This window comes from Gadus morhua, chromosome 5 (genome assembly GCF_902167405.1).
Source record: "Gadus morhua chromosome 5, gadMor3.0, whole genome shotgun sequence".
NCBI classification, from domain to species: domain Eukaryota; kingdom Metazoa; phylum Chordata; class Actinopteri; order Gadiformes; family Gadidae; genus Gadus; species Gadus morhua.
The window spans coordinates 15,929,308-15,941,871 of record NC_044052.1 but is presented as its reverse complement, the minus strand read 5'-3'; the positions used below and the strand labels follow the sequence as shown (position 1 = coordinate 15,941,871).

The window sequence follows — 12,564 nt, the reverse complement described above, 5'->3', positions numbered from 1 at the left end:
GGTGGGTGGTTTAGCGATGACAACGCAGCCCTGGGAAAGGCAGATAGTGGCTAATGGTCAGTGGGAAAGGAGAAGTTGGCAATCTACGGAAGGGCATTAACCACATTGTATTGCGGAAGACTTGCGTTAACTGTGTGGTGATTTCAGATAAAAAGAATAATAATAGAAAAAAATTATATATATATATATATATATATATATATATATATATATATATACGCTGCATGAAGTGCCATTAAAAATAGGGGAGAGTTGAGAACAAGAGAGGAAATCAGGTTACCTGTTACAGTAGCTCCAGAACTGTTCAGTGAGGTAGGTGCAGTGGCTCTGGTCGTCTCCGAACGAGGCCTTGCTCTCAATCCAGTGGACAATATGTCCTTCAACAACTTTAATAAAACATACATAAATAAATAAAATCAAGCAATGTTCAACGACACCATCCGTCACAGAGTTGTACATGAATTCAGGTGTTCAATATAGAAGATAAATTCAGGGGCCATTTGCTTTTCACTTCGATCGGTTAACTAGGGGACAAATACAGTGGTTCTTCCATTAAAAAGCCTCGACAGAACATAAAAAACATTTCCCATTTGTTGCTTTGTAGGTGTATTGAAATTAAATTACATTACAATTATAAACAATTACTCACCTATTGGCACCTCTAGTATAATATCTGGTGTTTTGTCGTAGCCCATGGCTCTCAGTTGATTTTCATCTGGAAAGTACAAAAAAACAAAACATGAAATGAGCACATATCGAAGGACAGCAGAATAAATCACACAATATTGGTGAACAGGGACACATTTTAGGTTTTGTTTGGTTACATTCCTTCCTCAAAGAAAGACGACGATGGGTTAGCGAGCTACACAGAACATCATTTGTCCTGGTGGTCATAACAGAAACCCCTGGCATAAAAAAAGCAGAGGACACGACCACAGAGGACAGCAGCACAGTAAGACCATTACCTACATCTGCCACTTATCTGCTAGCGCAGCACAAAAACAGTGCTCCGGCTTGGTGGCAGAGCTTCATAAAGTACCAGGCGAGGGGAGGGGGGGGGGGGGGGGGGGGGGGGGGGGGTAGGGAAAGGTTGGCACTACAGAACCACTACCCCTGCGTAAGCCTGACCTCCGCTTACAGAGGCCTGCCGCCATCGTCCTTGACTCCGGGCTGCGCTTTGGCCATTACCCCCGCAACACCTGATTTCTCCATTAAATCTCGAGCTGACCAGGTCATTCAATTCCAGGGGCCTGCCTCTCTCCGTCTCCAGCCAAGCTCAACTAATGGGGTGTGCAGGGGATGGGGGTTGGAGACGGTGATCGGCTGTGATTCCAGCCAGGGACGGTGCAAGGGAGTCGAAGGTCTGAACCAACCACCCCAGATGTCTGGGGTGGAGGGGGTCAGCGGTGGTGCGCTGGAGGGGGGGAGACGAGCCAGCTCTTCCCTTACTCCTTCTGGGCTGTTGACACCGTCATGTGGCTCGGATCGCATTTTTACATCATCGTTGATTAAAATTAATGACCCGTCCCCACCGTTGGGTGGCTTCTTTCCAATCCATTTATCAGGGCCAGGGTGAGGGCCGCCATTGTGTCCCCCCCCCCCCCCCCCCTGAACTCGACAGTTTTAGAACAGTCCTCCGTTAAGCCCTGTAGAAAGGTCAGCACTCGGGGGCCATAATAAATTATTTGGACTTGATGACGGAGAGATTGAAGTCCGTCCTTCATCACTCATCAGTCACGGCGAGGTGTAATGATAATGGCGATAGAATGGTTTTACCATTTCCCCCCACCAGAAAACTCTTTATCCTGATATATATCTGGACCAAGATATTGATGTTGAACTCATCCATTAAATCAGTTGCAGCCAAACTGATGATTGCTTTGAGGAGAGGGTTAAAATGGCCCTCTAAAACGTATTTGATTGTACACCATTGGAGATCTCTTAAAACAATATCCTCAAATAATTTATTTTGAACCAATGGCTACAAAGAAAATTTCTCCATGTACCTGTACATCAGGTTAAAATACAAGCGATAGTGTGCGGTGTATGGTAATTCTGAAGCTCAATTATCTAAGGCACACAATTGACAACAAAAGTGTGATCCCCACAGACACCTTATCGAGGTTGTATATCTCTAGAAAGAAATCCTAGTGGCGGATTGACCCAGGAGGATAAGCCAGGGCTACTAAACAAACATTAGACCCAGGCCTTTGAAGCTCTTATTTCTTTAAATATTCATTACGGGCCGTGGTATAAATTAAACATTGGGCGGCTGGGGGTGTGGATATTCAATAACACCTGCTGGTTCTTAGTAGATCAATAAGAGATAACATCCACTACATCACTCATTTCCAGGTTTCCCTTTAACCGGATAACAACATGGATACAATGGGATTGGGTTTAGTGGGATAGCTTACCCAGAAAGGATAGGTTCCTCTCTTTCAGCCTGTCACACAGCAAGACTTCGTGCTCCTGGCCGATGGCACTAGGGGCAAGGTGTCAAGGAATCCAAACAGGCATGACTGCATCTCATCAGATTATAATTAATTAGTAGTGAAACAACAACAACATCTGATAGTGTGTGTGCGGGGAGAAGTTCTAATGAAATATTTAAACGCAAGGACGCAAAAGCATCCATCAGACAGGTATGTTGCTAGGGAAACCAAAAGCTCTCCTTGTAGTGGCTCAGTGGCATGTTGCTTTCTTTGACTTATTGCCTTGCTTCCGTACGCCACTGATCCACAGGTACCATCACCTCCCAAGCGAGAGGCGGACTTTTCAGGTCAAACTTAATGAGGTTTAATTTAACAAGTAAGAAAGGTTGAACGAGCAGAATAGGGAATGTAATGAAAATGAATAGACGGCCCATGGACCAGCCAGCTTATTGAATAGATCAGAAGTGTTTATAGAATACCCTTTATGTGAATACATTATGTCCTGGACTCCATATCCGGCCTATGAAATTTCACGAGGGCCAGATCATTCTTTAAAATTATTATGAGGGAAAAACACAACCCCAAAAACAAACTGCTCCGGCCGTGGGATGTACCCCGAACAGACGCACAGCACTCAAAGGCCGGTTAATGCATGCATACCCTGAGCCCCGCACGTGCACTAGAGCCAATCTAGTGATGTGTAGATGGAGTTGTTCCAAAGCCCACAGCAGTGGGGCGGTTATCGTGCGCTCTCTGTGGCGTGGAGTGACTCAATACGAGCCGAGACTAAAGAGGGGACTGGGACGCCCCCGTGAAAGAGGGGAGGGCTTCAGGGCCCGCGGTGGGACAGGCTCGGCCGACCGCAAACAGAAGGCCGCAAAAAACAACAACAAAAAAACCACCGGAAACCCCCGGCGCGCCACACATGCTGAGGGAGGTCCAGGCACAATGACAGACCGGTACGTGGACACAGACACCGTCATGGTCACATGCTTGAAAAGCCCCTCTTGATCAAAGGCTACGTCGGTTTTATCTCTTTGGCCGTTTTGTTTCCCAAATAGCCTGGATATATTAAATATTCAAAGAGTAGTATAATGCAGTACAGCACATTGAGCATCTAGCGTCGTCCAGTAGTCAATTGCAATCAAGAACTACTGACAAAAGAAAGCCGGAAATATTCGTATCAAGGAGAACCGAACGTTTAAACAGGCTTTCGATGTAATACGCCATACTCAGTGTTATAACGTTGACTATATGCTGACACCGACTGATGTTTGTGAGAAATAGGGAATCATCAATTAAATTACCTATATACGAGAGCTGCCAGTGCAATAAACAGCACAAAGCTATAGAGTTTCTGGTGGAATGGAGCATTTCCTCCATAAAAAGAGTAAAAAATGCATTCAGATCATCCAATCTCCTCATCCTGCTCATTTTTTCTCCCCCGTTCCGTCTCCGGCTGCAGCAGCGATAGTGGGATGGCAGACAGGCAGGAGATGAGACGCCTCCCCGCTGAAGCAGAACTTTTATGTCAGGCAAAGCCAGGCACATCTCATCCCCTTCAATAGCTTCTCGTCAATTCCAGGCTTAACATTTTATGGGATAGGATACTGTTTGATGCAGTCTACCAGCGGTCCATAACAGCAGTCATTTATTGTGCACTGAAAAGGAGGAGAGGGAAGGGGAGGAAATATTATGACGCGCCAAAGGGGTAGGAGGGGAGAGGTTAGGTAAAGTAGGGAAGGGTAAAGCACTTGTGTGACATTGCACGGATGACGATTGAATATAAAATAATAAAAACACACTAATTTAATAGCACCTTTAATGTATGTCAAGTTTCTGCATCTAAATTGATCTTAATAACAATAATAATTATTGTATACTAATTATAATACCAACCTACCTGGTAGATGTGCTTGGCTAGAGTCTGGTCTGGAATCAGTGATGGCTCTTTCAGCATACTATTGAGGACTGGCTTAGATGCTGACAACCAAAAAGACAAAGGAACAAGAAAAACAGATGGGTATATATTTCAATATCTTGACATACAAATGAACCCAAACATCATAATTTGTCTATCAAGGCAATCAATTACAAGTTGCATACAATAGGCTGCTTGTTATTGATTGGCCAAGATCGGGCACACACAGGAAATATAGATACTAAAGACTGCCAATGTCGGTGCAATATTTCTGCACTAGTCCATTGGCTGGTTTGCTTCAAGCATGTGCAGAATCCCCATAGATAAATGTTGCAGTCCAGAGCACAAGAGCCTTGTATAGTTTATCTATGTTATGAATGATTACTATTTTGCATCTCTCTTCCCCCTACTGCTGCTCTGCTAACATTATAAATCAGCATGGCAAGCACACGGGATTGATTCCCCTAGCCATGGAACCGCAAAAGAGAAAAATCTTAAATCATTTCTTAAAAAGATTTGGATTAAATGGATTGTATCATTGTGTGACGAAATGGGCGAAGGACGCAATCTTCGTGATATATATACCCGGTTTTGACAGACTCGCGGCATTACCAACAAAAATGTGTAATGTTTCTATCCACATTTCAGGCATGGCTGCCGTCTGTACTTACAATGCAGCAAGCTTCATAAGCTCCGTGGGATAATAGCATGTGTAGATAGCTGTTTACGACTCGACAGCTCATTTAAAAGATCTATAAGGGACCACTATCGCCAAACACAAGCGTTCAACTGAAAATTAAATGAATCTGTGTTCATTAAGCTTATTATGGGTTGGATATGATGTAGCACACGTATGGAAAAGAATGCAGCAAAACACTTTATTTCTGTCCTCTCTTCCCCTGGGCTTTCCCTGTGCCTTATCTGTGTATGCCCCTCCCTTCTGGATGACTATCAGCATAGAACCCTCCCAGCACCAGGAAGGAAGGACAAATATGGGTAAGGTGATCCCTCATGTACTATTCCTAAGGTTGAAATATATAAAATGGGGAAAGAGGGATGTCATGGGAAGGAGGGGAACCTCTCTCTCCCCCTCTCTCTCTCTCTTGTCCCTCCCTCCCTCCCTCCCCCCCTCCACAGCTGGGAGGCAGAGTCGTGTGCTTTATTTCGTTGCCCATTTTTCTCAGAGATTGGTACCTTCGTATGTGGATCCATACAGTGTGGTGCAGGTGGTGGGGGAGGAAAGAAATAAAGGACGGTTGGGGGGGGGGGGGGGGGGGGGGGGTATATTTTCCCCTTGAGTTAGGACACCTCATGACAAATGATAATGGATAATCTATAAAGTGGGGAGGGGGGGGAAATATGATGCAGCAAACTTTATGAAGCAAGGAGACGTATCACTCGCCAACAACACCCCGTTTCCCTTAACAAAGTCACCGCTGGACTGAGCCTAATAATCTGAAGGAAAAATCAAAGGAGCCGCAACCACATCAGCAATATTGGCAACTTATTCCACTTTAATGGCATTTTGATTGATTTTTTTTACCCTTCCTAATGGTCGTTTTATAGATTTGACGCTGCTTCTGCAAAATAGGAGTGTGTAATAAACCTCCCCCAAGGCAAACGGCAGCCATTAAAGCTCTTGTCTTACTCTCACACTAATAACTGGAGGTTGACCAACAGCACATTTTGGCTCCTCACAACACACACACAAACACACACACACAAACAAACAAACAAAAGAAGCGCGGACCAAGTTGCTTTCCCTTTTCTTACCCTCGCTCCCATCTTTCTTCCTTTTTCCCTCACCCTCCTCTTCCACACGCCATTATGCTGATTTTGGTTCGACCACAAAACAAAGGCGCTTGTCTTCCCCATCCACCTGCTCGTGGTTTTGAGCCACAGCAGGGCTAAAAATAGCCATCGACCGGTGACCTTGACACTGACATTGCTGGGATTTACGCCAAGCATTGACCTGATGAAAATGGAAGGCCGGGCCACTAATAAATCAGCCTGCTTTTTAAAGGAGTTTACCCTAATGCCCATTCATCACCGGCTGTAATGCCATTTGCAGGCCGGGGATTCGCCGCTGTGCACAAACAGTGCAGTAAATAACAACAGGGCCCTCGCATCGCTGCAGCCTCCGACATCAGCATGCATTTATTAATGACACCCCGCCATGCTCGCCACCGCTCCTCCATGCTACCCCGAGCTCTTCCAGACGCTACACAAACACACATATATATTAATATATACAAGAACACAAAAAACATTGAACACACACATACAAAAGACACAAAAGAAACCATTCAGGCAGAAATATGCATACGCAGATGCATACAACATTAACACGCACACACACACGCGCGCACACACACACACACACTATAAAACACAGAAATATTCAAAACAATCATAAACACATAGACACACACGAACAAGCATAAAAAAAAAATGACATACATACACATTAATAAAAACAAACCCCAAAAAACACGCACACCCACGGCTGCGCACAAAGAAGCAGAATAATCTAAAAGGAACCCCGCATGTAGAGAACAAAGCTTTGCGTCGCCACTTTGCACCTTGTAAACACTCCCGGTGTTTATCCTAATTGTCCTGCGTTGCTCGAAATTCTGACTGAGACTCTCTGCAACCTCCCCCCATCCCCAACCACCACACATCTGAACAGAGCGATATGAGGAGGAGGAAGAAAACAGAGGAAGCAGAACGCCTCCGTAGGGATTTGCTAAAGAAAACAGTCAGTGTAAACAAATCGCAAAAACATCTTTCCATTAGCCTACTGTTTCATACACACACACACACACACACACACACACACACACACACACACACCAAAAGGAAAGGAAACCGCAATGTAACCTTGGCTTGATTTCTCTCCTCATACTTGTGTGTCATTTGTTACTACTCCCCCCCTCCCCCCCTTACATTTCTTTCCGGCTGGGGTGAAAAAGTCATTATATGAAACACAAAAAAATGTTTGAGAAACCTCATTAGGGCACAGCATTTGTTGAGGGAGGAGCGTAATAAACGGTAACGGATGACTCTCGTTATTGGCCCCGACACTGATGAGCTCCACTGCAACTTTGTTTATTAATTAAAAAGCCCACTTTTTTTCCCCCCGCCGCACGTGTGTGTGTGTGTGTGTCTGTGTGCGTGTGTGCGTAGGGGGGGGATTTCCACACAGTTACATCTTCTACAACCCCCCCCACCCTACACCAGCTCCCCCTTGTTCCCATGCACAAGCCACTGAGCTGCAGAAGGTGGGCGGGGTGAGGGGGGGTGAAGAGGGTAAGCTCGTTCATCAAACTTCATGGAGCAAGAGGGGAGGGACGGGTCCTGATAATGCGTGCCGCTAAAGCTGATTTTCCATGATGAATCTCGGAGCATATAAATTGGCTAATATCTGAAAACATTTACAGATACTCGAGGAATTGACTACTTGTGGGACATGATGGATGAGGCCGGCCGGTGGTGGTCGACAGCTCTGCAAATCTCAGCGGCTGCCTAAAGCCCTCATTTGATTTTCCAATTTACCCCCTTTTAAATGTATCCCCCTCCAAGCGCGCACCCGCATGCACACGCACAGAGACAGACACACACATGCACGACTAGAAATAGAGAAGATAGGAAAATAAGGAAGGAGAGAGAGAGAGAGAGAGAGAGAGAGAGAGAGAGAGAGAGAGAGAGAGAGAGAGAGAGAGAGAGAGAGAGAGAGAGAGAGAGAGAGAGAGAGAGAGAGAGAGAGAGAGATGGTGCTGTGATGATGATAGTGGTGTGGTGTTGTTGTGGTTGGGTTTATTTGTATTGCTATAAGCGTTATGCAGCGATGGTTGTGATGCTGGGGGCAGGGTGTGGGGTGGAAGGTGGATGATACGAGGAGGTGGTGGTGGTGGTGGTGGTGGTGGTGGTATCTTATGTGCAGGAGGAGCCCAGTCCCTGTAGAGGTTACTGGGGCAGAACTGATCCGCTTCCACCTGATTCTCCCTGATAGCAGCGAAATGAGACTCTGGCTCTAGTTGTGGGCATGTGTGTGTGTGGGGGTGTGTATAAGTGTAAGTGAGTGTGCGCACATGTATGTGTGTGTGTGCAAGTGTGTGTGCACATGTATGTGCATACGTGTGTGCCTTAGTGTGTGCATAAATGAGTGTATGCGCTAGTATGTGTGTGTGTATGCATGTGCATTGGTGCCTGTGTGTGTGCGTGTGTGCGCGTGTGTGTGTGTGTGTGTGTGTGTGTGTGTGTGTTATGTTTGAAGCAATGCTTGGGAGGGTGTGCCATAGAAAGCGTCTCCCTAGGTCAGGCCATTAAAGTGAAACGAAGGCTGACTGGAGCTTTCTCCCCTGAAAAGGAGTAATTAGTATACTTGTCAAGTGAAGTGCCACGCCGCAGCGCACTTCCCCGGCGCACGTGCACGCACACACACACGCACACACACACACACACACACACACACACGCGCCACCTACTCTTCCTTACCCTCGTCTTGCTAATGAAGGGCCCTTGCGCTCATTATTTGAAGAAATAAATACACTCCAGCAGCCTCCCCTATTGACAGAGAGCGAGAGAGAAACCTGATGACAATAGACGAGGAAGTAGAACGGTGGTGGTGGAGGGGGGGGGGGGGGGATCTTGGACTTGATTTAGAATATAGACAAAATAAAATCAGGTATTGGATTATCGGTGTAGCACCTGATCGGAAGAACATTGAGAGCACTATGAATTGTGTCAGGGAATCAATGCAGACACTGGGAACGACAGAGAATTGACATCAAATGCATGGCGTGTATAAACCCTGCCTACATGGTTCCTGTAAAGGAATGTGACAATAAATCTTAAAAGGCCGGTCGAAATTGCATAGTTACAAAACAGAGAGAAGCAATCTAATCCTGAGCTGGGCCTTGGGAAAATGGAAAAAGGTCAAATAGCTAGTAGAATTGCCTCTTCGGAAAAAGAACAGTCTATATCGAGAGGCACGTGAACTTGTGTCACCATAGGAGTAGGGAGTGGGATTCAAAGATATAGATTGGGAACAGGAGTTCTTCCTCCACTCCCAGCAGGATAGTGGTCAGAGCATATGGTGTTTGACTGGCAGCAATCCCAAATGTCCGAAACCTACAAGTAGGCATCCTTAAACTACCACTAGTTCCTCTGTGATTACCTCCTGTATCTGAACTCACTGTAAAACCCTTTTAGATAAATCTCCTAAATGACTAAGTAGTAACTAGTACCGCAGAACCGAAAGCTGAACACGGACACATACAATATGCATCGAAAGCTTTGCCTGACTGAAAGTAGTGAGCAAGAGGTATGGAGCTAATATCAAACCTAAATGGAACAAGCTACACCTGTGTTTGACCCCGCAATGTCACCTCTGTGGAAAGGGACTAATTCAAGAGGATCAATGAAGGCTGGACGTGCTGGATCATGTGCACAGCACATACATCTGATTATGTGACTCCACGTTCATTCCCATCTGCATTCACTTAGCCCCTAACTCAACTCTCGCTTACAACCATAGTCACCCGATTCAACCGAAAACCCAGTCTCAATTACACACGTAGTCACCTGATTCAACTGTTAACGCTCACTTAGACAACTATAAACGGAAACCTCCCTCACACATGTATTCAGCCGATTAAATAGTACGCTAACTCTTGCTTACACCTGAATCAACTGTCAATCACCTTGTAATTGTACATATAGTCACGTTATTCAACAGTTAACTCAACTCCAAGTTAAACATACATTTACCTGATTCAAATTCAAACCAATTATGTAACAACGACAGAGTGAGCAGAACAAATCTACCTATGGTCAATGGCATTGTAGCACAATGAAAACCTTTTGTTTTTGCCCTATCTCGTCCAGTTCACCATTTTGTTTGTCCCTTTCACTCGCTGGCATCTTTTCACGAGGCAAGGGACATTATGGATGTTGATATCATATTGAATACGTAATAAAAACTGCTTTGAATGTATTGATTTATTTATATACGCCACCAGATAGCCTTTCAGTCCGCATGAGTGATGCGCCCTCCAATACTTTAGGGGGGAGGGAAGTGGTGGGAGGGAGAGGATCTGTAGGGGGAGAGGGGGCAGGCGTAATGTGTGTGTGTGTGTGTGTGTGTGTGTGTGTGTGTGTGTGTGTGTGTGTGTGTGTGTGTGTGTGTGTGTGTGTGTGTGTGTGTGTGTGTGTGTGTGTGTGTGTGTGTGTGTGTGTGTGTCCTGTGTGTGTGTCGGGGACTTTGGAGGGTGGATAAAACACCAACTAGCCAGCAAAAGCAAAACAAGGGAAAAAGACTGAAAACAATTTAAAACTCTGTATTGATCTCGCGCTAGTGATTGTACATATATCCAACGCTCCCAAAGGCCCCATTCCTGTGTCTCTTAAATGCAAAGGGAAAAGGACGGGGAATAAAAAAAGATGGTGCGAGGCCGAGGCAAGCACCTAAACCTGGTTGGGGGTAATGTCCCTTATATAGGAGGCTATTGATCTTCACAATGCGCCTGCTTGCCCTCCCCCTGGACACACAGACTCACACAGGGAAGGGATTGGGGGGGGGGCAAGATGGATATGCCTGCCAATAGCATTAGAGCAACCTGTTAGCTAATTGCCAGCAAAGACTATTATCCTGGCATTGTTTCATAATGGAAACACATTACAGAACTCTAATATACACATGGGGAGACAGGCTGATTTGACCATGGAGGCTGCGTGGGCAGTGGTTCATTGCCAAAGGGCACGCGGGTCACTGCTGGGGGGAAAGGCAGGAAAGCTTTGTCTCAGCCTGACAGGAGAAGTGACCCTCTAGCTTGCGGGCTGCAATTAAATAGTACTGCATAGTGCCATTATTATTAGAATTTGCATTTGTAAACGTAATTAAGGTTAATGGTATAGAATAAAGTTGATCTCAGATCTGAATTGAAGAAAATTGCTTCGAAATAAAGCAATAAAATCACGTTCGACATAATCATTGTAAAGGGTCTGCTCCCAATGAAGCAAAGCTCACGCTGAAGCCTCGACTGTGGCCGTGCTATGTGTCTAACTGCCAAACTAACCCAAAAGCTATTTTTAAAAAAGTGTCTGGCTCTCAATGTCAAAATAGGGTAAAAGATACAATAAAACAATAAAACACAATTGTAGTATATCTGTATTCACTGTATATAGAGATGGAGGGGCGCGCTCCGTAAGGTATTTGAGACAGCTTCTCCTGGATGGATGTTCTGTTGTACAAGCCACTCAGATGTGTATTTTGACAGGCGGTGGATAACGGCGGGTCCAAAGCAATCACGTCTCTGACTTTGACAAATGGCGGTGCTGTGGCGAAGTTCAGAATAAAACACACCCAATTTAAAACCCCTTGATTAAACCATGGGCACGTCTTCCTGACACAATACATTCGACTCTGAGCAAAGGGCTACCAAATACTTAAAAATCCACGGGAGAGACTTATTACAAAAAAAAATGACACTGAATGATGGGTCACAGCATGTCAAATTGGCTGTATACTGCTTGAGAAGAGAGAAGTATAAAAATAATGACAAAAAAAGAATTTGATTGCAATTGTTCAGTCTCTCAACTTGTCCATCAACATTTCTCTGAGAATATTTGTTTTTGTTGGCCAGACTCAAAACTAGGTGTGTGTGTGTGTGTGTGTGTCTGTGTGTGTAGGCGCCCATGTGTGTGTGTGGGTGGATGCACTGGCGGGTGAAGGAGAATGAGTCGGGGGGCTAGGAATCAGGCTGGGTGTTGGTTATAAATAACACTGATGAAGTGAGCCTGCATTGATCCAAACTGCAGCTGAGAGGTGGGTGGTCCTCCCCAATGCTTAATTGCCAGTCACAGGCCCTATAGGTGGCCGCTACCACACTACACGAGCAGTGGTCTGTCTCTCATTAGACCCAGGACAGGCTGAAAAAACAGCGCCCAACGGCGCTGATGGAACGAAAATTAAGGACTTGAGGGAAGAGAGAGAGAGAAAAAGGATAAAAGGGAGGAGATTAGTGGTCCAATCAAGACGGATGGAAGGAGAGATAGGAGCGGCTGGAAAATGGGAGATGTTTGTTACTCACGCACTGCACCCTGCGGGTCCTGGAGGTACCTGTCCAGTATGACGCGAGCCATCAGAGCAGGGGAGAGATCCACCTGGGAAGGAATAGGAAAATAATGTGTGAGGAAAGCTCGGAA

General features: G+C 45.5%; 1 protein-coding gene across 1 annotated transcript in view; it reads right to left on the bottom strand.

Moving 5' to 3' along the window:
• cdin1 (CDAN1 interacting nuclease 1) overlaps window positions 1–12,564 on the bottom strand; it is a 57,599-nt gene that overhangs the window by 30,263 nt on the left and 14,772 nt on the right. The window contains exons 6-11 of the mRNA XM_030356754.1: window positions 12,450–12,522; window positions 4,339–4,418; window positions 4,047–4,096; window positions 2,418–2,485; window positions 650–715; window positions 281–386 (exon numbers count right to left, since the gene is read on the bottom strand). Coding sequence (XP_030212614.1) covers window positions 281–386; window positions 650–715; window positions 2,418–2,485; window positions 4,047–4,096; window positions 4,339–4,418; window positions 12,450–12,522 — 443 coding nt within the window. The remainder of the gene's footprint in view (window positions 1–280; window positions 387–649; window positions 716–2,417; window positions 2,486–4,046; window positions 4,097–4,338; window positions 4,419–12,449; window positions 12,523–12,564) is intronic.